The sequence below is a fragment of the Danio aesculapii genome, chromosome 11 (assembly GCF_903798145.1).
Source record: "Danio aesculapii chromosome 11, fDanAes4.1, whole genome shotgun sequence".
NCBI classification, from domain to species: domain Eukaryota; kingdom Metazoa; phylum Chordata; class Actinopteri; order Cypriniformes; family Danionidae; genus Danio; species Danio aesculapii.
The window spans coordinates 36749663-36776852 of NC_079445.1; the positions used below are offsets into that span (position 1 = coordinate 36749663).

General features: G+C 35.8%; 1 protein-coding gene across 1 annotated transcript in view; it reads right to left on the minus strand.

The window, feature by feature from the left end:
• sort1a (sortilin 1a) overlaps positions 1–27190 on the minus strand; it is a 55692-nt gene that overhangs the window by 6444 nt on the left and 22058 nt on the right. The window contains exons 3-19 of the mRNA XM_056467898.1: positions 23800–23873; positions 23096–23198; positions 21498–21659; positions 21351–21424; positions 18849–18898; positions 18614–18741; positions 17405–17549; positions 15250–15405; positions 13646–13752; positions 11133–11235; positions 10726–10897; positions 7073–7263; positions 6741–6930; positions 3792–3908; positions 2841–2949; positions 2259–2371; positions 1672–1792 (exon numbers count right to left, since the gene is read on the minus strand). Of these exons, the coding sequence (XP_056323873.1) occupies positions 1672–1792; positions 2259–2371; positions 2841–2949; positions 3792–3908; positions 6741–6930; positions 7073–7263; positions 10726–10897; positions 11133–11235; positions 13646–13752; positions 15250–15405; positions 17405–17549; positions 18614–18741; positions 18849–18898; positions 21351–21424; positions 21498–21659; positions 23096–23198; positions 23800–23873 (2115 nt within the window). The remainder of the gene's footprint in view (positions 1–1671; positions 1793–2258; positions 2372–2840; positions 2950–3791; positions 3909–6740; positions 6931–7072; positions 7264–10725; positions 10898–11132; positions 11236–13645; positions 13753–15249; positions 15406–17404; positions 17550–18613; positions 18742–18848; positions 18899–21350; positions 21425–21497; positions 21660–23095; positions 23199–23799; positions 23874–27190) is intronic.

Sequence of the window (27190 nt, forward strand, 5' to 3'; positions counted from 1 at the left end):
TCGACAGTGACAGGCTTCAGCACGAGACGGAGTGAAATGCCCAGCTGGTAATCAACTATATAAAAGTAGTCACAGTGCACACGCGCTTCATAGTGTAAGGCTTTTTTCACACACACACACACACACACACACACACACACACACACACACACACACACACACACACACACACACACACACAACCCTCCTCAGAAGAACTGGGGAGATCGACGCGAGTCTCTTTCTCTCCCTCTCTCACACACACACAACGCTCCTCAGAAGAACTAGGGAAAGCGACGCGAGTCTCTCTCTCTCTCTCTCTCTCTCTCTCTCTCTCTCTCTCTCTCTCTCTCTCTCTCTCTCTCTCACACACACACACACACACACACACACACACACACACACACACACACAACGCTCCTCAGAAAAAACTAGGGAAAGCGACGCGAGTCTCTCTCTCTCTCTCTCTCTCTCTCTCACACACACACACAACGCTCCTCAGAAGAACTAGGGAAAGCGACGCGAGTCTCTCTCTCTCTCTCTCTCTCTCTCACACAAACACACAACGCTCCTCAGAAAAACTAGGGAAAGCGACGCGAGTCTCTCTCTCTCTCTCTCTCTCACACACACACACACACACACACACAACGCTCCTTAGAAGAACTAGGGAAAGTGACACGAGTCTCCTGTCTCCTAGCTTACGATCGATCGCCATAGCAACGACAAACGGCAGTGGAACGCGAGCTCACAAAAGCCTTTAACGTTAAATCCGTAAACAAAGCGGCACGCGTCGCGTTTTTAACGTGGCTTACATGTGATAAGAGAATATAAAGAGTAACCGCGTGTACTGTACCAGGTTAACAACTCATCTTTGGGTAGAGACTGTCAATATTATCCATCTGAGCACAGCGTGACTTCATTCGACCGGCGGCGTCTGTGTGTGTCTAGTGTTTTTTCTGTGTTAGTGGGCGGGGCCGCAGGTTTCAAATCTCCCTGGTTTGCGCGCGTAACTACTGGCGAGGCTTGTGTTTCGTGGCTGCGTCATCGCGAAACACCTAATGACTCGTTATCAAGGCGACTCGTTTGAAGCACTATGAGTCGACTCTTTTATACATGAATCAATAGTTTTAAACACTGTACACTTACAGATTTAAGCCTTGGCTGGATATTTCACTTCACTTAGAGCTGTGTTACACACTACATGGAAGGGCATTTTCAAAAACCCATAATATGGGCTCTTTAAACATTTCTTCCTAAGAAAAGCCAGTCCAAGCAAAATGCTAGCAGGCGTCTGTAGCTTCGCCTCTTTGCCCATGTTTGGTATCCCCCGGTCGGTGCAATGACGCGCAAAAAAAAGGCGACGGTTGGCCACGCCTACTTGTAGCTTCATTTGCGCTTTTTAGAAACCTATGGGTGATGTCACGGATGCTACATCCATATTTTTACAGTCTATGATAATAACTCTAACTGTTAAAAGCTATTAGTTACTAGTTAATTAAAGTTATTAGTAGCTAATGAAGTTATGGTAACTAATAACCTTAACTTTTCCAAATTTGATTGTAATGCAGTAATGTGCACCTTTTGTAAAGCTGCAGTGAAACGACAATTATTGTAAAAAGCGCTATACAAATAAACTTGAACTGAATTGAATTAAAGAGACACTATTGAAATGAGATGGGTTGCAGCATGTACCTCATCTGAATCATCATGATAGTGCGTTTTGCCACCCTCCAGTGTTTCCAGGTCATCCAAACCATCGATACCGTTTGCTTCTGCATGCTGCTGTAATACTGAGTATCTGTGCACCAGGAATCTACCAAAGACATCAAAAAGGGGCCATTACACAGATGTTATGCATGTGTGAATGAATAAAATAATAAATGAAGACACTGCTCATATATGTTACACAGTAAAACAATAATTTAATGTTAACATTACAGCTTTTTGCATTTAATTAAAGGGTAATACTTTAGTTTAGGTCACAATTCATGCGTTTCACTACTGGTTTATTACCTGTCTGTTATTAAGATATTAACTGTTCATTAGTAGTTACAAAGTATGACCTTATTCTGCATCCCTAATTCTAAACCCAACTTCTGCCTTACTATTAATAAGCAGCCAATTAGTAGTTTATTAAGCTAGTAGTGTTAGTTAATGGTTTGTTATTACCGTGAATTGAGACCTAAACTAAAGTGTTACCAATTAAATTAAAATTAAAAAGAAAATCTTGCACTGTGGCATGTGTTGTTTAGGATGAGATGTTTAGTTTGTGCACAAACCTTCCTCCACAGACGTATTTTTTGATGAAAATAACCCCAGCGACGGCACTGATCAACAGAACAATGATGACCACAGCGATTATCGGAGCTGAATTGAATGAATGCTCCTCTGTCTGAAAAATGCATGATGGGAAAGATCATTTTAGTGGCTTTTTTAATCAAACAGGAATAATAAAATTCTTAGATATGTGGGTATTTTATTCAGGAAGCATGCATTAAAGCAGGGGTCACCAATCTTGGTACTGGAGGGCCGGTGTCCCTGCAGGGTTTAGCTCCAACTTGTCTCAACACACCTGCCTGGGTGTTTCAAGTATACCTAGTAAGACCTTAATTGGCTTGTTCAGGTGTGTTTGATAAGGGTTGGAGGATCTGCAGGACACCGGCCCTCCAGGAACAAGTTTGGTGACCCCTGCATTAAAGGATAAACAGTGTTCTTTTAAACTTCCAATTTATTAAAGATGCCATTAAAACATAATTTAAGCAACAAGTTAGAATTTCAGAATGATTTCTGAAGGATAATGTGACACTGAAGACTTAAATAATGATCCTAATGTGCATTCTGTTATTAGAATAACAACCTACCAATTGCTCTGTCCTCAGCAGATTACTGACACATTTCTTACTCAGGTCGATCTCCTTCCGTTCTGGAGTCATTCCTCCCTCACAGTGATCACCGGGAATTTTCCGGTAACTGAAAATAACAGGGAACAGAGTGTTAAGTCTGCATCATTGCATGATCACCTATTTACTATAAACTGCAGGTTAACTATGATTATATACACTAACCGGCCATTTTATTAGGTACACCTGTCCAACTGACTGTTAACGCATATTTCTAATCAGCCAATCACATGGCAGCAACTCAACGCATTTAGGCATGTAGACATGGTCAAGGCGATCTGCTGCAGTTCAAACCGAGCATCAGAATGGGGAAAAAAGGTGATTTAAGTGACTTTGAACGTGGCATGGTTGTTGGTGTGAGTATTTTAGAAACTGCTGATTGACTGGGATTTTCACACACAATCATCTATAGGGTTTAAAGAGAATGCTTCCAAATCTCTGAGGAATATTTCCAGTACCTTGTTGAATCTATGCCCCGAATGATTAAGGCAGTTCTGAAGGCAAAAGGATGTACTAATAGGATCTACCTAATAAAGTGGCCGATGAACCATTAAAAACTATTAGTTTCTAGTTAATTAGTTAAAGTTATTAGTAGCTAATAAAGTTATGTTAAACTAATAATCTTAACTTTTCTGATTTTGATTGTAATACAATAATGTGCACCTTTTGTAAAGCAGTTTTGAAATAATAATTTTGTGAAAAGTGCTACACAAATCAACTTGAATTGAATTAAATTGATGCATTTAAAAAATTCTGTGACAATGAACATGCCTTGACGTTCAACAGTTTTGCAAAGTAGTTCAGTCCCTCAGACTTTAGCAAAGACTGCAATATGCGTAAAACCAAAAAGCTTACACCGGCTGAACTCTTCAATTAAACTCAGTGGAGCAGAAATAGAGGGTGATTTGTTACCCGCTGGTTTGAAGCTGCTCTTTGCGTCCGTGCAGACAGAACTCCAGTGAATGGCCAATAAGGTCAGGCTGCTCCACACACACTGAGCTGTTTTTCTCATGGTAGAACCCAAAATCACTGTAGAAATAGAATAGGACGCACAGGCTGAATAAAGGCTGGGTGATATGTCTAAAAAAAACATATCAGTATTTTTTTGGTTGAATTACACTGAATAGTTTCCAAAATTTTATGTTTGGTTTAAAAATAATCTGTATTTGCTTAACCCTTTGTATGCTGTACTATTCATTTTGTGCAATAAGCATTAAAACCACATTAAATTCTAACACTAGGCGGGTTTTCATCCTAATGTGAAGCAAATATTTTTAAAGTTTGCAAAAAAACAAAACAAATGTAAATTATGTGGGTTTCAATCAAGTTTTTAGAGTGGCTGACTGTAGTATTGGTAATCTAGTAACCAACAGTAAACAAGGCAAACATAATGGAGGCAACTGACTGGCCACAAGGGTGTAATGTTTGCTACGTAATCTTTTTAAAAGATTACAACAAAGAAAACATCCCAAATGTGAATTATGTGAGTTTCAATCAAGTTATTAGAGGGGCTGACTGTAGTATCAGTAACCTAGTAACCAACAGTAAACAAGGCAAACATAATGGAGGCAGCTGATTGGCTACACGTGTATAATGTTCGCTACGTAATCTTTTCAAAGTTTGTAAAAAATACCAAATGTGAATTATTTGAGTTTCCATCAAAGACTATAGAATACACAAGATGTGTCACTCCTATAGTTTTGAATGGGGAAGATTCTAATGATCAATATGGTGAATGAAGCCCCGCCCACTAGTACAACAGCCAATCACCGATCGCTATAGACTGACGGAGAAGCTTTTACAACTGTTTAGTGGTCAACAAAGACACTGGAATCTCAGTAAATACCTGCTTCACAGACATGAGAAATATATCCAGATAAAGCTTGAAATCTGTACTTTTAAAGGAACCAAGTGCACTTGAAAACAAAAGTTTTTTGGTTTTGTAATCTGTATGAAACGAACACGAGGTACAGTCCATGCTGTCAAAGACAGATCACATGACAGCAATTACTCAAACAACAACATTAGCTATGTTTCCATCCAAAGATGCTAATTAAATTTATGCGCAAACCTAGAATATAGTATATAAGACATTCCAATAAAGCAGCTTTTCCATCCAGAAGAGAACAAAATCGTCACTTCCTGATTAACTGGCGCCAAATATCAAGAGCAAAAACGGAATTTGCTGTTGTAATCCTACTGAAAAAAAAACAGCTAAAACCAACTTGACCAGCCTGGTTTTAGTTGGACATAGCTGGGCTCCCAGCCTGGCTAGGCTGGCCAAGCTGGTTTTACCTGGTCATCTCCCAGCCTTACCAGCTAAGACCAGGCTGAAAATGGCTGGAAACCAACCTGGAAGTGGCCAAAACCCCTCTAAAACCAGCCTGGTCAACCAGCTAAAACCAGTCAACCAGCCTGAGAAGCTGCATGAATCTTTTCTTCATTTAATAAATGACTTGCGCCGCTGAAGACAGTATGCCGACACGCAATGAACGCGTGGTGGTGTTTGAAGGCGTCAGACACTGAGCACAGATGCTCTTGACAATTCTGCAGATAATTAATAATATAATAACACTAATACTGAAATAATTAAGGCATTTTAGAATGACCAAAACAACATTTCAGAAGTTTTACAATGTGGTCAGCCACTTAGTTTGTCCATTCACATACATTTTTACCATCACAAGATCTCTTATAACAAAAATCACATGACATTTTTTAATGCGCAAACTGGAATTTGTTCGGTAAAAGTGTTTCCATCACAGTTTATGCGCATCTTTTCTTATAGAATAAAAAGTTTATTCTACTCAGTTATGCGCATTTGTTTTTTTGATGCACATTTTTTAAAATTTATGCGCATATTGCCGTTTCCATCAACTGTTTTTTATGCGCATATTCAAAATGCACAAAAAAAATAGGTGAATGGAAAGATAGCTATTGATAAAATGTTTTGATCCACTTTAAATGTCGACTGTATGTCGATATAAACCCTATCCCAGTTTACAAGTATCTAAACCTTCCCAAAACATTCTGTTGATTAGTCAGGAAAGTGTACTTTACACAAATAGAATGCTCCCTCTTAGTTAGCAGGACGCTCCTGAAATGTTTTCTTTTAGGTTCTTGTTAAGCTGTTAAAACAAAATCTTAATGTGCCAGAATGTTTGCTTTGATTACTTTAAAATAATAAAATACATAGACCATTGCCAAAATGTTCTTCTTTGGATCTCAAAAAAACAAACAAAATGGAAATCATATGGGAACAATCTGCATTTGTTTGCCTCATATCAAATATTCATTTATTAATTTTCCTTCGGCTTAGTCCCTTTAATTATCAGGGGTCACCACAGCGGAATGAACAGCCAACTTATCCAGCATATGCAGAGGATGGCCTTCCCGCTGCAACCCAGTACTGGGAAACATCCATACACCCTCATTCACTACGGCAAATTTAGTTTATTCAATTCACCTATAGCTCATGTCTTTGGACTGTGGGGGAAACCAGAGCACCCGGAGGAAACCCACACCAACACGGGGAGAACATGCACTCATGTCATATAGTTTCAGAAAAATGTAATCGATATATTGTACAAATTCAATATACCGCCTAGTCCTATATACATCCTACACTGTAAAAAATGCTGCGTTCCACACAATTCCTTCATGTCATCCCAACACAAATTGATTAAGTTAAAATTGATTATGTTTACAAATGTAAGTGGATAGAACATAAACCAATTAAGTTGTCCCAAAAAAAAACGTAAGAACTGTGTTGTTTCTACTTATTTTAAATACGTAGGTTGAACAAGCAGCAAAAGTAACTATATTCCTGAGTGTTTTTGATAACGATGTGTGCGTTTGTACCACTGAAAGTCCGTCAGGGTGCAGGGACATGTGGTGGGCTCCTTGGTGACCATATAATCCCGTCCATTCCAGCACACCGAATCCCTTCGCAAGCGTAAAAACCTTTCCTTGTATCCCAGCACGCATCCATCCGTGGGGCTGTTGATATCACTTGAGTGAGCGAGCCACTGGATGTAGTCATTCTCCTGGCCTGCAGGGGGAGCATTTGTCACTTCACAGAAATGTTTACACATGTTTTTATTCTTAAATTAATGATAACAAAGATTAAACTATGAGATGTTCTGAATTAGGATGTTTGCATATTATTATATTATAAATATCAGTCCACTCACAGTCTCTAGAGAGCAGCTGCCTGAAGTCGATAGTGACAGAAACCCAGTACTGGTTCGTGATGGTGTCCCTGTAGCCCCACAGGCTGACATTCATGGATCGGGCACCAGGTTCTGATGCCAGGCCAGTGAAGTATATTGGATCATCAGTGAAGTTATGCACATGCCAACACTGGCCTTCGTCAGTGGAAAATCTAGTGAAACATGAATAACATAATGCATCAGGAATGCATGGCTAAATGCCTTATGAATTCAAGGTAAGAAGGCCCAAAAACATTACATGAGGATCTGTTTTATGTGTTTTTCCCTCAGAATGGCCATTTTCACACAAACTTTTGTTGCATTAATGAACACAATGGCCAATAAGTGGTCAATAAAGTTATTTTTATACAGTCGAAGACAAATATATTAGGACTTCTATGAATTTTTTATTATTTTTAAAATATTTTTCAAGTAAAGTTAACAGAGCAATTTGTTTGCCTCATATCAAATATTCATTTATTCATTTTCCTTCGGCTTAGTCCCTTTAATTATCAGGGGTCACCACAGCGGAATGAACAGCCAACTTATCCAGCATATGCAGAGGATGGCCTTCCCGCTGCAACCCAGTACTGGGAAACATCCACACACCCTCATTCACTACAGCAAATTAAGTTTATTCAATTCACCTATAGCTCATGTCTTTGGACTGTGGGGGAAACCAGAGCACCCGGAGGAAACCCACACCAATATGGGAGAACATGTACTCATGTCATATAGTTTTAGAAAAATGTAATCGATATATTGTACAAATTCAATATACCGCCTAGTCCTATATACATCCTACACTGTAAAAAAAGGCTACGTTCCACACAATTCCTTCATGTCATCCCAACACAAATTAATTAAGTTAAAATTGATTATGTTTACAAAACATTACATGAGGATCTGTTTTATGTGTTTTTCCCTCAGAATGGCCATTTTCACACAAACTTTTGTTGCATTAATGAACACAATGGCCAATAAGTGATCAATAAAGTTATTTTTATACAGTCAAAGATTTTTTTATTTATTTTTTAATAAATTAAAAATCAATCCATAAAACAAATTTAATAAATTTTAATAAATTTTTTTTAAATAAATTTTTTATTATTTTTAAAATATTTTTCAAGTAAAGTTAACATAGCAAGGACATTTTCACAGTATTTCCTATAATATTTTTTTTTTATTTAGAGAAAGCTTTATTAATTTTAATTTGTGTTACATGTCCATGTTTTTGTTTTTTATTTTTGCCATTTTCTCTCCCTCTAGAGTTTTTGTACCTGTTTTCTTTTAATTAAATAGATTTATAAGCCAGCTTATGAGAACCCACACTGCAGTGCTTCAGGGGTGGGGACTTGAGTGGCCGTCAAGACGCGGAGTTGTGCTGATTTTTGTGTTCAGCCTTAGTTTTGTGTTGATTCCTACTTTGTTATTATTTTGTTTGTTTATCTTAATAAATGGCGGTTCGGTGGCGCAGGGGGTATTGCTCTCGCCTCACAGCAAGGTCTCTGGTTCGAGCCTCGGCTGGGTCAGTTGGCATTTCTGTGTGGAGTTTGCATGTTCACCTTGTGTTCGTGTGGGTTTCCTCTGGGTGCTCCAGTTTCCCCCACAGTTCAATGACATGATTGTCCATAGTGTATGTGTGTGAATGAGTGTGTATGGGTGTTTCCCAGAGATGGGTTGCAGCTGGAAGGGCATTCGCTGTGTAAAACATATGCTGGAAAAGTTGGTGGTTCATTGCACTGTGGCAACCCCTGATTAATAAAGAAAATGAATGGATGAATAAATGAATGAATGACTGATATTTTTTTGTCCAATGACTTGCACATTAATTGCAAGCTAAAGACTGGTATCTTAAAAAATGTCTAGAAATACATGCGTTGTCATCATGGCAAAGACAAAAGAAATTAGTTATTAAAACTATTATGTTTAAAAATGTGCTTAAAAAATCCGGTCTCTGTTAAGGCGCACTCTGAAAATATATTTAATATTATTATTTATTTGTAATTTTTGTAATATTGTAGCAGAGACCAGCTAGCGAAGCGCAATGCATTTAAACCTCAATGGTGCTCTAGTGACAGACGCTAGAGGTCATGGTCTTTAGCCTCCTTGTTAGAGCAAGCAACTCCCATTCAAAGAATCGCCAGTTCGATCCCAGCTCAGATCAGGTTGGGTGCAGTAGGACTGGTGGGTTACATCTGGGGGCTTGTCAGGGATGGGAGTGTGGTTAAGGGGGGGGTGAGTGTAACGAAGGCCAGCTAGCGAAGTGCTATGATGTTAAACCTCACTCCTCTGGCTTCAAAAGGTGCTCTAGCGACAGACGCTACAGGCCATGGTCTTTAGCCTGCTTGTTAGATCAACCGACTCCCATACAAAGAATCGCCGGTTTGATCCCAGCTCAGACCGTAATGGGTGCAGTGGGTTACAGTGGGTTACAATATTATTCATGTAGTTTTATAGAACCTAAATATTTGGTGTACGAAAAGAATTGCACTTTTACAGGAGGGCTAATAAAACAAGTTTATATCAAAACACACCAAATTCATTCATTCATTCATTCATTTTCTTTTCAGCTTAGTCCCTTTATTAATCCAGGGTCACTACAGCGGAATGAACCGCAAATTTATCCAGCACATTTTTTATGCAGCGGATGCCCTTCCAGGGGAAACACATGTCTGGGAAACACCCATACACATTCACTCGCACTCATACACTACGGACAATTTAGCTTACTCAATTCACTTATACCACATGTCTTTGGACTGTGGGGGAAACCGGAGCACCCGGAGGAAACCCACGCGAACGCAGGGAGAACATGCAAACTCCACACAGAAACGCCAACCGACCCAGCCAAGGCTCGAACCAGCGACCTTTTTGCTGTGAGGCAACAGCACTACCTACTGCGCCACTGTGTCGCACTACACCGAATTCACATGAACACAATTGGTTATGCCTGTAATGATAATAATAATAATAGATTCACATTAAATGACTAGTTTTTAATGAGGTTTTATATTAGGGCTGCACAATATATCATTTTTTTAGCATCGATATCACACTGTGTGCATACACAATAGTCACATCCCAGGACGTGCAATGTGGAGTCAGGATTATAGTTGACTAAGCACAACAGTTCAGAACACATACGAATTTTGCAGTCGTTTCAGTTTAACCATAATAAAGTGAAAGCTTATCAATTGCTTGTGTTTTAAGGCCTTTGTAAACATTTTAAGCAAGTTTAAAGCATTTGGGCACAAGGAATTATTACGTTTGTGGCTTTAACAAAGATTAAATCGCATTTAATTATTAGGAATACACATCTTTTTGCATTTACATTTGATTATTTTATATTTCTGTACTTGTATGCTGTTCGACTCCTTCATTTGTATGTTTGCTCTACTTTATTTATCTCTGCTTGTAATTTGTTTATTATAATTTATGCACTCCCCTACAAAAATCATCCCGATCAATCTAAAATTATGAACGGAGTTATCATGTGAAAAATCACAACATAAATAGCAGAAAATATTAATATGGCGATATATGTTTTTTCCAACATGGTGCAGCCCTATTTTATATTATCTCAGTCTCATTCCTGTCTCAGAGCATACAGTAATGTTTTACAGGAAGCTTACTTGATCTGTGATATAGGGTGTGTGGGGTTGTGCTCCACCGCCACCAGCAGTCCTCCTGAATCCAGGACGGCGTAGTGATGGGGGCCTTTCAGTGCCTGGAACCAAGTGTAGCCTCCGTCATCGGACACGTACACGTCTGGAGAAAGCACAGAGACGGCACCTCCGACACTGCCTGAAGACACAAACAGATGGAGATGAGTCAAAGAAATAAGGCATGATTGTGAGATTGTCTTTTAAAACACCTACTGTATACTATCTGTGATAAAACAAGAGAATATCCCTCAAATATTTTGATCATTTATTACTATTTGTTTAATTGAGCTGTGATGTGGTGGGAGAATGATAGACTTTTGATTGGGATGTCGGTGGTAGTTTTGTGTGTGATGGTGAATGTGGGCATTAGTCACCGTGTGCCAGGACGAGTCCCACGGCGTTGGTCTCTGAGAGAGGCTGCATGGGCACATTCAGTTTCATAGAGATGCTGTAGGAGGCGTGAATATGTAGACTACACTGCAGAACACACAAATCACACGCATTCATATTACTTCCATTGCAGAAGACACACATAAACTGCAAAATCACACACATTATTATTGCAATTTAAGCGCTTGTTTTCCGGAACAAAAACAAGTCATTTGAAGATTAACTTCTAAGGGAGCATTATTGAAAGCGTTTATATTGTATTTAGAAGTGTTTTAGCTCTGAAAAAGGTCTTAGAAATATGAACTATTCTGGCAAAGATAATGTCCAGCACTGTTGCATCAGAGTAATGTGTTATATTATCAGTCTGTCCTTTCATGGATTAAATGTTTGATAGTTTTGCTTTTCTTAATGTTAACACACATTAAACTGATAAGTTCAGCTGCACCGCCAGTCTTTATCAGCACTTGAACAAGCCTGAGGAATCTTCTTCTTATAAAAGTAACTAAAGAAAACTACAACCACACCTTACAACGTAAGGTTTTCACGTAAAGGTGAAAAGTATAAAGGTGATTAGTATAATCTAAATATTTGTAAAATAAAAAAAATAAATTAATCGAATATCGTTACTAGAAATAACCATTAACTTGGATAATTACCATATTAAAATGCATAATATATATTTTTTAAATATTTGTGTAGGTATAGTATATACACTCACCGGCCACTTTATTAGGCACACCTTATTAGTACCAAGTTGGACCCCATTTTGTCTTCAGAACTGCCTTAATCTTACGTGGTATAGATTCAACAAGGTATTGGAAATATTCCTCAAAGATTTTGGTCCATATTGACATGACAGCATTACGCAGTTGCTGCTGATTTTTCGGCTGCACATCCATGATGCGAATCTCCCGTTACATGGTTGTTATGTTCACTCCTTGTCATGTTCAAGAAACCAGTCTGAGATGATTCGCACTTTATGACATGGTGCGTTATCCTGCTGGAAGTAGCCATCAGAAGAGGGGTACAGTGTGGTCATAATGGGATGGACATGGCCAGTAACAATACTCAAGTAGGCTGTGGCGTTAGCACAATGCTCAGTTGGTAGTAATGGGCCCAAAGTGTACCAAGTACATATCCCCCACACCATAAAATATCCCCCACACCATTACACCACCAGCCTGAACCGCTAATACAAGGCAGGATGGATGCTTTCATACTGTTGACGCCAGATTCTGACCCTACCATCTGAATGTCGCAGCAGAAATCGAGACTCATCAGACCAGGCAACGTTTTTCCAATCTTTTATTGTCCAATTTTGGTGAGCCTGTGTGAGTTGTAGCCTCAGTTTCCTGTTCTTAGCTTACAGGAGTGGCACCCACTGTGGTCTTTTGCTGCTGTAGCCCGTCCGCCTCAAGGTTGGACATGTTGTGCATTCAGAGATGCTCTTCAGCAGACCTCAGTTGTAACGAGTGGTTTCTTGAGTTACTGTTGCCTTTCTATCAGCTAGAGGCAGTCTGGCCATTCTCCTCTGACCTCTGGCAACAACAAGGCATTTGTTCCCACAGAACTGCCACTCACTGGATATTTTCTCTTTTTCTGACCATTCTCTGTAAACCCTAGAGATGGTTGTGCATGAAAATCCCAGTAGAGCAGCAGTTGACCATGTCTACATGCCTAAATGTATTGAGTTGCTGCCATGTGATTGGCTGATTAGAAATTTGCATTAATGACCAGTTGGACAGGTGTACCTAATAAAGTGTTGTATATATATAAATATATATGATATATGAAATATTTCCAAAAAATAACAACACAAACCCACAAAAACATAAACAAAAAACTATTCAAACCAAGCTTTTTTTTGTTACTCAAAATAAAATGTATATTATTTTGAAAAAATTATAAAAATATTTTTAAATTGAGTAAATAACTCACGTTTTTCACAAAATGCTTTTTTCCTTTAAATAAAATATGTATTACCTGTTATATAATAAAACATATACTTATGTAATTATAAAGGAACGTAATTTACTAAAACAACAAAAAAATTTTTAAAAAACAATATAAGTAACAACAAACCTACTTAATATAAAAAAACTGATGAAATAAAATATTACAATAAAAGCTCGAACAAACTGCTTATAAAACCAACAACAGCATTCTTGATGACATCTCTGACAACTAAGAGCCACAGTAGAGTTTGAGCATGTCAAATTCTGTTGTATGGTGCTGCAAAAATGAGATTACATATTTGATTTACATATTTCTGTACAGAGAGGTCACGTTTTGATCTCACAAAATAACATGATGCAAATTCCCAAGAGTTCAACAAGTGTAACACTTTGAAACGCAGCAAAATTTGAAACTTGTCGCACAAATTCACATTTTATGCATGAATGGAAGTCTATGGGGTGAAATGCACAGTGTCACTATGGCTTAATAGTTCAGATGGTGTGTGTGTGTGTGTGTGTGTGTTGTTTGTTACATCTCTCACCTCACTGGGATGTTTGGCGGTGGAGTCACACACTCCATTCCAGGGCTTCATCAGAGGCCTCCATTCTCCTCCCTGATTAAATGTGATGACCGTCTGCACTGAGCCGTCTGGATGGAGAAGATGTTAGAATAATTGACCTCAGTCCTTTAAACTACAAGTAAATAATGCACACGTGGCGTAGTGATATTGAACTGTAATGCGATCACGATCTGCCTGGAACTACTTTAGCTGTGTGTTTATCTGAAAATAACTATTCAGAAACCAATCAGAATCAAGCATTAAGCAGCCCTGTAGTATAAGCACATACAGTTGAAGTCAAAGTTATTATTAACCTGTGATATTTATTTTGCCTTTTTAAATATTTCCTAAATGATGTTTAACAGAGCAAGGAAATTTTCACAGTATTCCCTATATTATCTTCTAGAGAAAGTCTTATTTGTGTTTTAAAACTGTTTAAACATTTTTTAATTTACTATTAACATTTACATTTTTAAATGCCATTTTTAAGGTCTTAATGGTTAATGGTTCATGGTTGGAGGAGTACATTAGTCTCAATACGAATTATTAAATGGTCCCATGTTTTGAAAAATGTTTTGGTTGATCCTCTGAGAATTTTTTTTTCTGTTTTCAAAAATAGCATTACATCACTAAGCCAAAGTGACAGTTTAGGTGGCATTGGTGATTTCCACTCTATAAGAATTCTTCTTCTGGCTATTAATGTTGCAAAGGCGAAGACGTTTTCTATTTCTTTGGCTATATGCATGTCCTCATTTGGTACTGCAAACAAAGCCATTACCGGATTAGGTTGAATTCTTAAATTGAAGGCGGGGTTTAAAATCTCAGCTCATCACATGACCAGAACATATGGGTTAGGTCTGCCTTGCATGAGTTGCAACGATCGCATGTTTTATCTATATTGGGGTATATTTTAGCCAGTTTGGTTTTGCTGTAGTGAATACGGTAAAAGAATTTTCATCTGAATCAGATTAAGACGCGCACATGATAAAGTCTTGTGTATAATTTCAACTGCTTTATCCCAAGTTTCTTCTGAAATATTAATTCCTACTTCTTCTATCCATTCCATTTTAATCTTCTTTAGCGTTATGTTACGGTATGTCATAATCAAGTTGTACATTTTGGAAATGAGGCCCTTGGGGTGTACAGGGGTCTTTAAAATTAAGTCCAGTCTAGATTCAGCAGGTATTTGAGGGAATACAGAAACAAGATACAGAATACAGAATACAAGAAAAAAGTTCGATTTTTTTTTGATTGTCTGTTGAACAAACCATCGTTATACAATGACTTGCCCAACTACTCTAACCTGCCTAGTTAACTTAATTAACCCAGTTAAGTCTTTCAATTACACTTTAAGCTGTATAGAAGTGTCTTGAAAAATATCTAGTCAAATTTTGTGTACTGTCATCATGGCAAAGATAAAATAAATCAGTTATTAGAAATGAATCATTAAAACTATTGCGTTTAGAAATGTGTGGAAAAAAACCATCAAACAGAAATAGGGGAAAACAAATATGCAGGGGGGCTAATAATTCTGACTTGAACCGTATATAAACTCTTGATAAATGTGTGTGGTTCTGCTTACTGACCCTCGGCGAGGACGCTGGTAATATAGACGCCTCTCAGAGAGGTGATGTTGGTGAAGTCGGTGTCGCCGCCTGTAGTAGTATACAAATGACGCTCCAGAGACTTGGAAAACACTATACCTCGGTCATCTGATACGTATATGGTACCAATGCCAGAGTCTGATGAAGAAAAATAATCATTGTTAGTATCAAGAATCTGATGGAATGGTCAAAACTCAAGCATTAATGTAATATTGACTAAATACAAGACATTTTATGCATGGTGCAGAAAATATATGCATGAATGGTATTGTTATTGTTCAACTTAAACTGTTATTTATTTAGATTAATTGAAAAAGAGCATAAATTTAATTAACAAAATGTATAGATTTAAAAAATATATACATATATTTAATCAAAAACAATTATAATAATAAGTGCCCTTAATAATATTTTTTCAAATAGTCGTATGAAATTAAATTACATGAAATATGAACACTTGATGTAAAAGAGACATTTCACAAACAATTTTGCAATTAACTAACTAAATGAAATAAAAAAAGATTGTCGGATAATGTAACTATATATATATATATATATATATATATATATATATATATATATATATATATATATATATATATATATATATATATATATATATATATATATATATATATATATATATATATATATATATATATATATATATATATATATATATATATATATATACTAAATGCTGAAGCGTAAAAATTCAACTAAAATGTAAATAAATCTAAAAACTAACAGTAAACTTAATGTAAAAGTAAATTTAACTCAATTAAATGTAAAATTAACCACGTTATGTTTTTTTTTTATGTGCTTTATAATTTGGTTAATTAAAACATTTAATTAAAAATATAAACGATTTCAAAATATGAATAAATACTATATAATGTATATGTATGTATGTATGTATGAAAAGTTTAGCTGCAAAAATGCCGTATGAAATTTTCCTTTAAAATGAGCATTTTTATCAGGCTCTTGTGTGTATGTTCAGTAATATCCATTTTATGGCAAAGAGTAGGTCCTTTTCCTGGTTATTAAAGTAAAATATCTGAACATAAACAAAGGAGGCCGAGATAAATGTTCATTTTCGAGGGAAATTTCAGACGGCATTTGGAGGTTTTTGCATCTGAACTCTTCAGATATATAGTTGAAGTCAGAATTATTAGCCCACCTTTGAATTTTTTTCATTTTTAAATATTTCCCAAAGGATGTTTAACAGAGCAAGGACATTTTCACAGTATGTCTGACATTATTTTTTCTTCTGGAAAAAGTCTAATTTGTTTTATTTCGGCTAGAATAAAAGCAGTTATTAATTTTTTAAACACCATTTTAAAGGTCAATATTATTAGCCCCTTTAAGCTATATATTTTTTCGACAGTCTACAGAACAAACCATCGTTATACAATAACTTGCGTAATTACCCTAACCTGCCTAGTTAACCTAATTAACCTAGTTAAGCCTTTAAATGTCACTTGTATAGAAGCGTCTTGAAAAATATCTAGTCAAATATTTTTTAAATACAGGCATGCATATATTTGAGAAACAATAAATTTAAATATCTATGTAACAAAACAAAAGAAACGGTCTGTTTCTGTGTATGTGTGTGTATTTATTATTAAATAATAAATATATATAATTCACACACATATGTCAAAACAAAATTTTATTTTGGATGCGATTAATCGCGATTAATATTTGACCAGCACTAATATATATATATATATATATATATATATATATATATATATATATATATATATATATATATATATATATATATATATATATATATATATATATAAATAAATAAATAATTCCAACAAGTACATGGATACTGCATAGCATTATTATTTCTTAATATTAAAGATTTATGATAAACAAGGGCAGCACGGTGGTCCAAACACATGTGGTATAGGTGAATTGGGTGCTAAATTGTCTGTAGTGTATGAGTGTGTATGGATGTTTCCCAGTGATGGGTTGCAGCTAGAAGGGCATCCGCTGCGTAAAACATATGCTGGATAAGTTGGCGGTTCATTCACATTCAAGTATGTGGCGACCCCAGATTAACAAAGAGACTAAGCCAAAAAGAAAATGAATGAATGATAATAAACAATAAACACTGCTTCACCTCCAGGCTCGTCTACATGCATGAAGACCATATCATTGTTTGCAGCTAAAATGGAGTAGAATTGTTCATGGCCAACAGTGGGAAGCTGAGCCATATCCCACGTGTCCCCCCGATCCACAGACACATGAATCATCCGTGTGGATCCCTGGAAAAGAAGACAAGCGTTTTTTAATTTTCTCAGGATCAGAAAATAGTTTCTCAGAGGATCTGATCTCTCTCTAAACTCCTCCCCCTCCATGACTGTACTCTGCTCTGATTGGTCATATTTTGGCCCAGCCTGTTGATATTGGTCGACCGCCTACAGTACGTGTTGAAAACCAAATGCACATTAGCATATATCAGCACATTAGCATATCTGAACTTCAGCTGAATATACATTTTAACTCATATACAAATACACACGTATTATTGTTTTGAATTTGTATTTCTTCAAGTATAGTAGTGGATAGATTTTAATAAACAAATGATGCTTACTTGATTGTCCCCTAGCATCTGCTGTACGTTTAAAATATTACCCACATGTAGTCCAAAACCATCAATAATGTATATCGATTTAAAGAATTATCAACAATTAACCGATCCTTGATTAATCGTTGGCATCTCTAGAATCTTCCTGACATGTTGACAAAAGGAACCAAACTGTCTGGTTACTATAGTGTACCTGTATGTTTTCAAAGATTTTGGAATGCAATTATACACTCACCGGCCACTTTATTGGGTACACCTGTCCATCTACTCGTTAACTCAAATTTCTAATCAGCCAATCAAATGGCAGCAATTCAATGCATTTAGGCATGTAGACATGGTCAAGACGATCTGCTGCAGTTCTAACCGAGCATTAGAATGGGGAAGAAAGATGATTTAAGTGACTTTGAACGTGGCATGGTTGTTGGTGCCAGACGGACTGGTCTGAGTATTTCAGAAACTGCTGATCAACTGGGATTTTCACGCACAATGATCTCTAGGGTTTACAGAGAATGGTCAGAAAAAGAGAAAGTATCCAGTGAGTGGCAGTTCTGTGGGCCCAAATGCCTTGTTGATGCCAGAGGTCAGAGGAGAATGGCCAGACTGCCTCTAGCTGATAGAAAGGCAACAGTAACTGAAATAACCACTCGTTACAACTGAGGTATGCAGAGGAGCATCTCTGAACACCTAATAAAATGGCTGGTGAGTGTATATCAATACTGATATGAATTTATAAGAGCTCACTGAATCTGTCATGATGGATGCAAACACAAAGCGTCCACCCAGGCCGAAAGAATAAATCCTGTTTCCTATTGTTTTGAATGTTCTGCCATAGTCTAATGATTTCCTCAATTCCAGTGTTCCCCGTTCACCTTAGAGAGAGAGAAAAAACAAAAATGAAAGAGGAACATAAACCATATTTTCATTTCCAAACATTGTTCAGTCATCCTGAATATTGTACTAAAATTAAGCCACTCACTGCAGGATCCATTGGGGTTTGTGGTTAGGAAAATTGTGTCATCAATTCCCCTGAAACAGAGACAATACAAAAAATTGTGCCAAATTAAAAAGGATGGCGACTTCAGATTTAAGCAAAAGGCATCAATTTCTTCAGCATATGAAATGAAACCAAGACTATGTTCATGAGGGTTAGGAGTGCAAACCTCAAAGAAATAGCTTTGTAAAGTCAAATAGCTTTTTAGTGCATTTTAAGGCTGCTTTAATCGTCACTGCTATTGTGTAGAAAACAAAATCTCTAACTTTCTGCCGAGGACATGCTGTTTTTGTCTAAGAAAATAATTGAATAATCCTGGCTTGAAATGACAATGAAATATGCTCCCATATGAGAATCCTAACCTCAAACTAGTGCTGTTTAGCTATTAAATTGTGGCTAATAGCATACAAAATATTTTTACCTGCATAAACATTCATTCATTTTCTTTTCGGCTTAGTCCCTTAATTAATCAGGGGTCGCCACAGTGGAATGAACCGCCAACTTATTAAGTATATGTTTTATGCAGCAGCTGCCCTTCCAGGTGTCATTCAATATTGGGAAACAATTGGGAAACCCACACTCTCATTCACACATATACACAACAGCCAATTTAGCTTATTTAATTCACCTATAGCGCATGTCTTTGGACTTGTCGGGGAAACCTGAGCACCCGAAGGAAACCCACGCCGACATGGGGAGAACATGCAAACACCAAATAGAAATGCCAACTGACCAAGCCAGGGCTCGAACCAGCGACTTTCTTGCTGTAAGGTGATTGTGCTACCCACTCTGCCACCGTGCCACCCTCCTTCATATAAATTTTTACCTATATATGAATTGACATTTTTTATTTTTCTACACATGTACTGAATATACATGAATGTGTTTATTTATATATACATAATAAATATACACCGTACACGCAAAACATGTAGACATAAACTTATTTAAATAGTCACGATTAATCATTAAACAGCACTAACTCAAACCAGTGCAAACATTACAGAAATTAAAATTGTAATAGATTAAATAAACAAGAACTAATTAATAGGGTTTTTATTTTAAGATATATTAAAAAAAGTTTTCAGATCTTCTAAAAATTAGACATATTATTGTGTCGTCTTTCGGATGAGACATTAAACCGAGCTCCTGACTCTTTGTGGTCTTTAAAAAATTCCACGTCACTTCTCGAAAAGAGTAGGGGTGTAACCCTGGTGTCCTGGCCAAATTCCCTCCATCGGCCCTTACCCATCATGGCCTCCCAATCATCCCTATCCACTGAATCGCTCTATCACCATCTCTTCACTCCACCTACAGCTGGTGTGTGCGGAGCGCACTGGCGCCATTGTCCTGTGGCTGCTGTCGCATCATCCAAGTGGATGCTGCACACTGGTGGTGGTGTGGAGAGACAAACCCCCAAATGATTTTGTGCTTTGGATGTATGGCCTACACAGTAAATGCTCTATATAAAAACACATTACATTAGATAAAATGCAACTCGCTCTATATTAGCTTCATGTTTGTTGAAATGAATATAATGGTAACGACCATGCAAAATTTCTCGCGTGCATGACAAAATGCCCAAGAAAATCATTTTCGATTATTCGCCCAGCCAAAATGTAGTTTTATATGCTTTTCTTTGTGTTTAAACAACAATAAATATCAAGCACCCCAACAAAAATTATTTCAGAATACTTTATCATATTTTATAAATTTAGGATAACAAACAGGGATATTCTTTGCTTTCATTATGTAATTGTATTGTACAGTCATTCTAATATAGGCATGAACTTTACTCTAATATGCTTAATCACACCGTCAATACTCAAGACTAGTGCTCGGTAATTCACTGAAAAAATTATAATCAGTTGTGTGATCAGTGGCAAATCTCCTCCGAATGCCAGAGGGCGCTCTCATGCAACATCCATGAAGAAGTAACCTAGGAAATCCCCACAGAGTTGTATTATAAACAGAGGTTTAAACCGAATTCATTGATTCAGCGTGCCTAATAATCACATAACTATGCAATCATCTCACAGAACGATTCATTTCAAACACTCGACTGAAGTGATGAAGTAAGTTTAGACTAATAACAGTTTATTAAATAATTTCAGATGCAGCATTTACTATACAGAGCTGTACTTCACTGAGAAGTGACTCAAACAGCTGTCATTATAGCAGAAGGAATATTCCGATGTCTTTATCATCTTCTTGTCATTAAATCAATGTATTATATCACTAAATCTAGTTCCATTGGGATTTTGCAGAGCTTGTCAGTGAACTATGACTCTGTGTAGTAAATGCTGCTCCATCTGAAAGCATGTGCAGGAGGTTTACTAGAACCAGATTTATTGACAAAATGCACATGAAAATCACCTTCGTTTATTCGCCCAGCCCCATGTCAAGATATATTTTTCTTTGTTTTGTTTTTTTGGCGATAAAACAACAATAAATGTCAAGCATTTCTACAATTACTGACAGTCATACCATTTCACTAGACAAACGGTCTCATGGATCTTCTTCCAGCTGGCTCCGAAGTCCTTTGACAGCCATAAGTCATACTAAAACAAGATGAAAAGAGTGTTAGTACAAAATAGAAGTAGCACAATAATAATGTCTAATTTAATGTCTTACATTGATGCTGTAGACCATGAGTATGTTGCTGTCTTTGGGATTGTATGTTATCTGCATTAACGGATGGAAGGGAAGCTCAGAAGTCACAAAGCTTTTGCCGAAATCAACCGAGCGGAAGATTTTGGTGACTTTCCCCTCAGCCAAATCACCTGTGAGGATCACCTGTGGGACAAATCATGAAGCAGTTCGATGACTTAAAAGATTGCTTGAAAAGGTTTGAGTAAGGTGAGTGATCCATGTAATATTGAAATCATGCTCAGTTTTTAAGAATTAAGACAAAAGTTTAATTTACCTAAAACACATTTTTTATATAATGTAAGAAAAATAAGAAATTTAATTAATAAAACACAGCATCATTCTCCCTTTTAGCCAGATATATCGTCTTTAGGACATATATTACTTAAAACCATTTTGATGGGGGTGGGAAAATTTCTTGATTTTACAGATTAATTTCCACTAATTGCAAGGAAAGTACAGAAAATAAACGTTTCAAGATATGAGAGAGAGTATCACAGAAGATGAATAGCAGAGTCTCTGTCTGAAGGCACAACCCAAACAATTAATACATGATTCAAACTGCTGCAATATAAATGGAATATGAGACTGTACATAACTCCAGAATTACTTCACAAATTTAATCCAAACATTCCTGATTGATGCTTAAAATGCAATAAAGAGATGGGAACTCTATATCACCGTTTATGGAAGTGTCCTTTGGTTAAACATTTTTGGGAGAAAAATTCTAAACTTTTTGTCCATAAACAGTAGGGTTAAAACAGTACATACCCAAATATCCAAAGCACTTTTACTAGTTTAGATAAGAAACTCTTAACTTTCTGTTTATTACATGCAAAACTTATAATAGCTAGTTTTTGGAAAAATTTAGAAAGCCTGTATTTTGGATAATGGTTGCGGGAATTGGGCTAATAATTCAGGGGGGCTAATAATTCTGACTTAACTGTGTGTGTGTATGTATGTATATACAGTTAAAGTCAGAATTATTAGCCTCCCTGAACTATTAGACCCCCTGTTTATTTTTTTTCCCCCAATTTCTGTTTAACGGAGAGAAGATTTCTTCAGCACATTTATGAACATAATAGTTTTAATAACTCATTTCTAATAACTGATTTACTTTATCTTTGTCATGATGACAGTAAATAATATTTTACTAGATATTTATCAAGACACTTCTATACAGCTTAAAGTGACATTTAAAGGCTTAACTAGGTTAATTAGGTTAACTAGGCACTAGTATATATGTATATATACACATATGTATATGTGAGAGAAAAACGTCTTTATTCTGGGATTACCACTCTTAATAAATACACTTGCATATAAAGTAAATCCTATCTTAAAGCATTTACTGGGGCACTGGCGATTTTTACTGGGGCACTGGCGATTTTAACTGGGGCACGTGCCCCAGTAAATAGGGTCTAGCGATGCTCCTGGTTATTACCGTTCTAAAATTATAAAAATATAACCTTTTACATTCACTTACTAATGAGAAGTTGTGTTGTCATTCAAAATCATTTCTTTACTCAGTTTTGCTTAACATTAGAAGAGTTCAACATTATAGCAGAGAAATAATTTTTTACCTTGCCGGAATTGTCGGGCCCGATTGCGATGCCGAACTCTGTCTGTATGAAGGTGTTGTTAATGAGTTCGGTGATGTCCTGAAATGTCTTTCCATAGTCTTCACTGACCCAGAAGAGATAACAGGCCACATCTATTAGTTACAGTTTCATCTAGTGGGTTTTTCCTTAAAGGGGACGTATTATGCCCATTTTACAAAAGCTGATGTCTCTGATGTCCCTAGAGTGTGTATGTGAAGTTTTACCTCAAAATACCACACAGATAAAGTTTTATAACTCTTTAAAGCTGCCCCTTTTAGGTATTGATTTTATTTGTGCCAGTTTGGTGACTGTCGCTTTAAATTAAAATGAGATTGTGCTCTTTTCAAAAGAGGGCAGAGCTACATATGCCTATGTGTCAGCATAGTGGCAGATTCAAAAACAAGACTAATGTCCTATGCTAAAGAGGGATAGATAGTTACTAATGGGCGGGGCTTTTCCTCTCTGATGACACGTTCAATGGGAGAATGTCAATCAAAGCGTTTCTGCAGACTGTTTTATCAACTGTGATTATAAAAAAATTAACGAATACATTTTGACCATTAGAAGCTGGTCATATTCACAGACTGTTGCCACACAACTGTTTAGACCCCTTATGTGAAAAGTGATTTTTGCATAATAGGTACCCTTTAAAAATATTTTTGGACAACGCTCTAAGTCAGTCTTACCTTCTGTAGAGTTTGGACTGACCAAAGCGCATGATGAAAAGAGGGACCTGGAATGTGGTCAAAACCAGCAGGACCTGCACACGAGAGAGACATGGTGAACATTACAGCGTACGCACAAAAAAATTTGATCTTTTGTGTTTTTGGAGGTGATCATGGCACATAGGAATCTGTTTAAGGGATAGTTCAACCAAAAATGAATATTTGGTCAATATTTACTCATGCTTCACTCATTCCAGATCTGTTTGAGTTTCTTTCTTCTGTTGAACACAAAGGAAGATATACTGAAGAAACAGTCATCGACTTCCATAGCATTTTTGTCGTACTATCACTGTTTTTCCAGCATTCTTCAGAATATCTTCTTTTGTGTTCAACTGAAGAAAGAAACTCATAAAGGTTTAGAACCACTTGAGTCTCTAACTCTTTGATAGTTGTTTAGTTCGGAGAAGGATAAAAACCAATAACATTATAATACAATTTTCATAAAGACAACACTTCCTGCATTCTCAATCTTTTTACCCCCCCATGGCCCCCTATGAAGCAAATATCCTTACACAATGTTTTTTGATATTAGGAAAGCATAAAAGGGATTGCATTTACAGCTTTGTAATTTGTGAGTACAGATTTTGCCATTGTAGTAAAGACTTTTTCATAGCAAAACAGAATGAGAATAAGCTTTATTCAAAATGTATTGTGGTTTTCAGGATCTCTGGGTGTAAATATTAACACAACAGGTAAAAGGGACTTTTAAATAAAATAAAAATGTAATTTAAATATATAAAAATAAAAATGAATTAATTAAATAAATAAAAACAAAAAAATGGCGGCAGCCATCAGACTGTCAGAGCAAAGAAATTGACGGTTGACCACCAAAAGTCAATGTACGTAATACATAAGTGTAACTTATCTAAATTACAAAAGTAGAAATAAAATGACAGCACTGTATTGACCAGTCCCTCCAGGATTTTGCAGGGATATTGTTTTGATATATTTGTACTTTATATATTTGTATTTTGTGACAGCTTTTCTCAAATCGTATGCCACTATTTTCTTCAATTCTTGTGTTTTGCTGCAAAATGCACAGATATCTTGTAAAATCTTTCCTTTTTGATCTCAAGAACCATTGGACACACAAAATCTTAGAGATATTGGATGACAAAACATATCTGAATTTTTTCTACATGGCACCAGTTGCTCAAAGTGATCTTTATTTCCATGGCACTTTATACTAGCCAATGCACCCTTTTAATACTATTTAGCACCATTTTGACAAAGACTTAAACTCTAGCTGGGTCAAGATACTGCGTTCCTGGACTTGAGCACAGCCATAATCTCAACCTTCACTCTCGTTTATCCAGAGATCAGTCAAGTTCAGGCGCTTCTGCTGCAGGAAAGCCTTCTGATTGGTCAGTGGCTTGTTCTCATTTAACTCCTGTCTCTAACACTTAAAGTCAACGTGATGTAATACTAGGTATTCATTTTAACTCTATATTGTAACACATTTCCATAAGAAGAAAGCAATAGTTAGGAGTCCACACAGTGAAAGTGATTTTGCTAAAATAAAAAAATAAATAAAAAAGAGGAAAAGCTTTAAAAAGTGTTTACATTTATATTAGAATAAACCCATGAAATTAAAGCTTTAAGGATTTTATTGTATGCCTGTTAGACTCAGGCAGGGTAATAAATAAATAAACAAATTAATTAATTTGTTAATAAAAAAATTAATAAACTAAAATATACAAGTAATGTTTTAAACGTAATTTAAATTATTCTGCCATTTTTGTTTCTCTTAATTTAATATAATCTAAACAAAAAATAAATAAATAAATAAAATCCAATTACATTAAATAACAAAAATAAATCAAATAAAAATATTTGTATAGAAGTTTTCATATTGGGAGCAGAAAAAAATTTCTTAAATAGATTAAAATATAAATTAAAAAGGAAATATTTCAATACATTTCATATTGATTTACATTTTTACCTTTTTTATAATAAGAAAAATTAATTAAATAAATATTTTATTATTATTATTATTATTGTTGTTGTTGTTGTTGTTGTTGTTAATAATAATAATAATATTAAATAATATAATAAAAATAAATATTATAAAATAAATATTATAAAAATATTATTATTATTATTATTAATAATTTTTATAAGAATACATTTATGACAATATAGGTCAGTGATGTCAAATTTTTAAATATTTTTATAATAATAAATTATTAATTATATTTAATTATTAATTAATAATAATAATTATTATTATTATAATAACTATTATTTATTAATGTTATTATTATTCCTTTTACATTTATTTATTGTTGTTACAAGGCCATACATATTAGGCAAGCAAGGCAAGCTTGTTTATAAAGCACATTTCATACACAATGGTAATTCAACGTGCTTTACATAAACAAGAATAAAATAAATAAGAAGAACTGGAACAGATACAATAGAAGACAACAAGAAAATAAAAATGATTAACCAGTATAACCAGCGACCTTCTTGCTGTGAGGCAATCGTGCAACTCACTGCACCACCACGACGCCCTATTACTATCATTTATTATTATTATTATTATTATTAATTATACATTTTTGTTTTTTAATTGAAAACGTACAACAGGTAATTATTTCAGTCATAAATTACATTTATTTATTTTTTATTAAATAAAATTATAGACACTTATTTTATTAGAACATAAAAATCTTCAGTTTTAAATCGAATAATAAAATGAGTAAATTAATAATACAAGCATAAAATAAACAATAAATTAAAACATACATTTATGCCAAATTCCTGTTTTTAAAAAGAAAATTGGCTAAATTTTGACTCAGATTTCATCATACAAAAAGCACTTCTAGGAAAAAGGCTTGTTTACCAGAACAATACTCATTGGAGACTCAATAAACAGTTCCCAGAAAGCTGCTAATTTCAACACCTAAAAAGCAACAAAGTTGTCTCCAAAGATGCTATTCTTTGAAAAGTGTTTGCACGGAGTTAACAGAAACGTCTCAAAGTGTTGTTGTTGTTGGGTGAAGGCTGGCCTGAAGCAGTAATTACAGCTTCTGCATGTTTTACAGCTGCACTTTGGTTCAGTTCTCCAAGCGACGGATTCAGCCTCCAGTGTTGTTGGCGCTAAATGAGGGTTTGAGGTCTTGTCAAGGCAGACTCTGAAGACTCTTTCAGCTGCTGAATCTGTAATTCACTCCTTCTCGTTTCGCATTGACGTGTGATTGTAAGGCCACATTCCTGCGAGTCAGATCGTGGCGCTGACCTCAGATCAGCTTAGTGGCTAAAAGACGAGGGTTCAGCTGACAATTACACATTCTGTTCATTCGCTACTGGTTAGTAAAAACAGTAGCAGTGACTAAAGCCCTGTTTCCAT